The following is a 4,999-nucleotide window of genomic DNA, read 5'->3' as shown; positions in this document are numbered from 1 at the left end:
AATAACTGGGGGCCTTGCTATATGACAAAATGACATTGCAGTAAAAACATGGAAAATGAAGGAAAACCAGCTGAAAAAACTGTACAATAAAAATGCCTCAAAAATCTAGAAATTGCCATCGATTGTTATACTGTAATTGTTAAGACTACCACACACTACCTAAAGAACAAGAGAAATGCCATGATACTCCCTCCGTTCGGATTTAGATGTCGTGGGGGTTCTAAAATTTGAACTACGAAACATTTACAAGAAACCCCCTGCGCATTTTCAAATTGTACAAAAATAGACGATGACAGGCGTGCACGGCTCGCGCGTGAAGAATCGGCCGCCGGCGAGGCTACAGGCCAGTAGAGCTCCGCCCGCCGGCCTGATCCCAATCCTTATCCCCTGCCAAAAATCTCCTGAAGCTCCTCCGCTGCCTCCGGCCGTGGATCAACGGAATCGAGGCCATCTCCTCCCACCACGACCGCCGCTTCCCCCCACGAGCTCGACGCCGACGGGCGACCTCGGTCCTCCCCGAGCCAGTCCGAGCTCCGCCGCGCCGAGAGCTACGCCCGCCTCGAGCCACGCTTGTCGGAAAGCCACGAATCAACTGAATCGCCGCCGTCCCCTCCCAATCCGGTCGCTGCTTGCCGCCGCTGAAGTTCGTCACGGTAGCTCCTCCGGTGAACAAAAAACGGCGGCGCTCGTGCTTCTGCTTCTGCTTCTGCAGCCGGTCGAGCTCGTGCTTCTGCTTCTCCCCTGCAGCCGGTGGAGCTCGAGCTGCTGCTGCTTCCCTGCCTTCGAGTTCTTCTCTGAAGAAGTTACAGGTTGCCGCTGCTGCTCCTTGCTCTGAAATTTTCTCAAAGAATCTGAAATTGCTGCCGCTCCTTGCTCTGAAAAAACATTCCCCACTGAAAGCATTGGAATAAATCATATACTCCAAATCTTTTAGAGTAATAACCAGTACTAGATTTTTTAGCCTCTGCCTCTGCTACTGAAATTGAAACTTGAAAATGAAATTGAATTGAATTGGAGTATTAAATCACAGTTTTTTAGTCCCCATTTCTGAACCTATGCTAATCTTGCTCTGAATTAAACTTAGTGTTCATATCATACTGACAACAAGCTGAAATGCATATTCCACTCCTGAATTAAACTGAGTGTTCATATCATACTGACAACAAGTTGAAATGTCAAATAATCTTGGTAATAAATACAATGTCCCTGGGTGTGTTATGCTTGAGTAATTAAAGATTCAATATATTTATCTAGTCACAGTCAGTTGGACTATAGCAAATATTTTTAGTTCAGAAAAATAGAACCCAAATTAGAGAAGAGGTTGTGTCAGATTCATTTTTCCTTACAAAATAAACAGTGCTAAGGAAACTCTCTTTTATCAAAAAAAAAAACAGTGCTGTAAAAATGCACGAGTGAACAACAAAGGGTATACACTCATACCAGAAACGACAAAGCCCTGTTTGCATGAGAAAGAAAATCAGCATCCTCTTCACTTTTCACACCGTCCCCTGCAGGACGAGAACGAAATTGACAGCAAAATAAGAACAGGAAACGAAAAGTTTACCTAGAGATTTTAATCAGATTACCAGGACACATACATGGCCAAGGCGAGGAATTGTCGTCGTCTCCCTCGGCAGCCGCATCACTCCAAATGTTTTTCCTCGTGAAGATGGAGGCGCCGTTATCTGCTTCTGGCGTTGCTGCTGCCACCGGGGCGGGCGGATCAAAGGCTTCCTTCATCTGCAAAACAAATGCGGCTTAGTAAATGCAAGAACTGATGTACATCTATCATTGGATAACATTATGAAGTCCTGGTTCATTTGTGAAGTGCTGCAAATGGCCAGTTCAAGGGTGAAGTAGTAAGCATGTCAGAACAGCTACATATCCTTGGATCATTTACTTGTAAAAAAAATCCCTGACGACGGACGGCCGTGTGCATGCGCATAACTTGACACACATTACATGCAGGATGCAGGTAAATGCTTCTGGTTTGTTTTCCTAGTGCAGGCAGCCATCATCACCTCACCTGGTCATCAGGTGGATCTATCTAAGAAGATGCCACATTCATTCATTCATAAAGGTGGCATCAAGCAGCCATCAGATGCCACCCCCCCTCTGGTAGATGGATGTTTTTAATAAGACCAAACCCTGACAGACACGGGACATAACTTGCTCTGAATTCAGCTGCTCCTTGCTCTGAAAAAACATTCCCCAGTTTTTACACTATGCAGTTCAGCACAAACATTTCAGCACTGCAACATTTGTATGCAAGAATAAATTGATGTTTCTAGGACACCACCTGAATAAATTGAAACAAGATAGCATTCATTAGGTTCTGAAACGAAAAAGACTTCTACTGTCTGTGGGAGTATAATGCAACAAGCGGATGTTTCTAGAATAAATTGAAACAAGATAGCATTCATTAGGTTCTGAATAAATTGAAGTATCATATTTTCAGCAAGCAAGTTGGGCATCACAGAATCCTGATATGTGCTAGGTTTTTTTTTCAAAGGACTGGTCTGTAAAACAGTAGTAGTTGTATTTATCTTGACCAGAATGTTCTTTCTTATTGGATCATGAACAGTTACCTGAGCAAGTGGTCCACCGCCGCAATGATGTTTGGGATTGATCTCAACATGAGTCCTCAACAAGATGATGCCTCAGAACCTGCAGATCAACAGGAAGAACACAACAGTCAACAACGATACAACAATGAAGAACCAGTCAATAATGAAGCAACAGGTACTACCTCCAAAACTTTTGCATTTTCATTTTTATTTTCATGATCTACTCCTATTATTTGCAATAGCTACATGACTTATCTTTTGCTCCTTATTTGACAGGGGAAGAAGCAAGTGGTGTAGAGGAACCAATTCATGAAGAAGCAAGTGGTGTAGAGGAAGCAATTCATGAGGAAGCAAGTGCTGTACAGAAACCAATTCATGGGGAACTCACAAATGAGGAGAGATATGGTATTTATTTTGCACTCATGGTGATCAAGACCAAAATGGACAAGTTCTGAAAAAAGACAAGGAGGTCATTGCTAGCCTACTCGATACAACCATAAGAACTGTTGAGAGAATATGGGAAAGAGCTCCTAAACAGATTGAAAAAGGGGAGAAAGTTGATGTCTCAAATCAAAAACCAGGTAGAGTTGGCCGCAAGCGGAAAGATTTGGATCTGTCGAGGGTGGTGACAATCCCATTGAACAGAAGGAGAACATTGCGAGGTCTGTCAAAGGCATTGGGTGTAAGCTGCACGACCTTACACTCAAGGTTCGAGTGGGGTCATTTGAGGCGTCACAGTAATAAGTTGAGGCCCCACTTAAACCTATCCAACATTGTAAAGAGATTGAAATGGTGCTTGGCTATGTGTGAAGATTATTGACACGGGAATTAGACAACATAGCCTACATGGATGAAAAGTGGTTCAACATGACTGGGGAGGTGAACAACTACTATTTGCTTCCCGAAGAACCCGACCCCTTGCGCACCTTGCATCATAAGGATAGCATCGCCAAGGTGATGTTTCTCGCAGCCGTGGCTAAACCAAGATACGGGAAAGGTGGTGAGGTCACTTTTGATGGAAAGCTCGGCATTTGGGCTTTTGTCACAGAGTCTCCTGCTCAAAGAACCAGTGAAAACAGAGATAAAGGGACGCTCAAGCTCAAATCATTGAAAGTCACACGAGATGTAATGAGGTATTACATGTGTGAGAAACTTATTCCTGCGATCCAAGAGCGCTGGCCGGACGAAGATGAAGGACGGACAATCTATATCCAACAAGATAATGCCACGCCACATATTCTTCCCGATGACCCGGTTTTCCGACAAGTCATAGAACAAACTGATTTGGATATTAAGTTGCTTCAACAGCCTCCAAACAGTCCCGACATGAACATTCTTGATCTCTGCATATTCAGGTCTCTCCAGTCCCACACCGATAGCAGAGCACCTCAAAGCATCAGGGAACTGATAGAAGGTGTGGAGGAGGAATATCGAAACTACCCGGTTGATAAGCTAGCTAGAAGCTTCGTGACGCTGCAGTCATGCATCCGAGAGGTAATGAGAAACAAGGGAGCGATAAACTACTCGATCCCTCGCATGAACAAGGAACGCCGGCAGGCAGAAGGACGGCTTCCTATAGCTCTATCTATCGACCGTGAGCTAGTTGGACAGACCATAGCCTTTATAGAAGAGGCAGAAGCAATCTTAGCAGCAGAAAAAGAGCAGAAGCAGCAGGAAAAGAGCAGCAAGAAAAGAGCCGCAGCAGCCTTGAAGAAGCAGAAACACCCTTCAAATACCAGCAGCCTCCAAGCAGCAGGAAAAGAGAACCAGGAGCCTTCAAGCAGCAGAAACACCCTTCGAGTACCAGCAGTCTCCAAGAAGCAGGAAAAGAGCAGCAACAACCTTCAAGCAGCAGGAAAAGAGCACGAGCAGCCTCCGAGCAGCAGGAAAAGAGCAGCCACCTCCTTCAAGCGGCAGAAACACCCTTCAAGTACTAGTAGCCTCCAAGCAGCAGGAAAAGAGAACCAGGAGCCTTCAAGCAACAATAACAGAGCACCAGCAACCTCCAAGCAGCAGAAAAAGAGCAGCTCTTCTTTACTCCAAGCAGGGGAGTACTTGGGATCAGCTAGTACTCTGGTTGGTGCTAGAAATGACCAGTTGGTTAAGCTGAATGACATTTGCAGCCAGGAGTACTTGAAGATTCAGATTTTGGCAGAAGATTCAGATAAGCCGAATGACCAGTAACCGTTTTTGCATCTTTCTCTGTAAAATACTCCTACTTATAATTAATTAATTAATTTCTCAAGGGAAGAAAGAAGAAGAAGATAAGAATGGGATTTAATTGGATGGTCCTGCCATCTCCTCTTGTTGTGCAAAACTAACTTTGTCATTTTGTGTGCTGTGCAAAACTAACTTTGTCATCTTGCAAGTTGTCATCTATGGAATGTTCAGATCCATAGAGGTGGAGTAGTTTTGATTACCACTTTGCAAAC

At 44.4% G+C, this 4,999-nt stretch overlaps 1 protein-coding gene across 1 annotated transcript; it reads left to right on the top strand.

Annotated features, from left to right (window-relative positions):
• The first annotated feature begins 2,586 nt into the window (after positions 1-2,586).
• LOC119322894 lies at positions 2,587-3,302 on the top strand. Its single transcript, XM_037596432.1, has 2 exons — positions 2,587-2,742; positions 2,844-3,302. The coding sequence occupies exons 1-2, from the start codon at positions 2,613-2,615 to the stop codon at positions 3,020-3,022; spliced, it is 309 nt and encodes a 102-aa protein (XP_037452329.1). The 5' UTR covers positions 2,587-2,612; the 3' UTR covers positions 3,023-3,302.
• Positions 3,303-4,999: the final 1,697 nt, after the last annotated feature.

The sequence above is a fragment of the Triticum dicoccoides genome, chromosome 6B (genome assembly GCF_002162155.2).
Source record: "Triticum dicoccoides isolate Atlit2015 ecotype Zavitan chromosome 6B, WEW_v2.0, whole genome shotgun sequence".
NCBI classification, from domain to species: Eukaryota; Viridiplantae; Streptophyta; class Magnoliopsida; order Poales; family Poaceae; genus Triticum; species Triticum dicoccoides.
Note: the sequence above shows the minus strand (reverse complement) of the source record. Positions and strands in the feature narration are given on the sequence as shown.

What these genes read in the sequence shown, in the direction of transcription:
- LOC119322894 (XM_037596432.1), top strand. Translation starts at nt 2,613, where the DNA reads ATGATGTTTGGGATTGATCTCAACATGAGTCCTCAACAAGATGATGCC. An exon ending in AGTCAATAATGAAGCAACAG is followed by an intron (nt 2,743 to 2,843) that starts GTACTACCTCCA and finishes CTTATTTGACAG; the next exon opens with GGGAAGAAGCAAGTGGTGTA.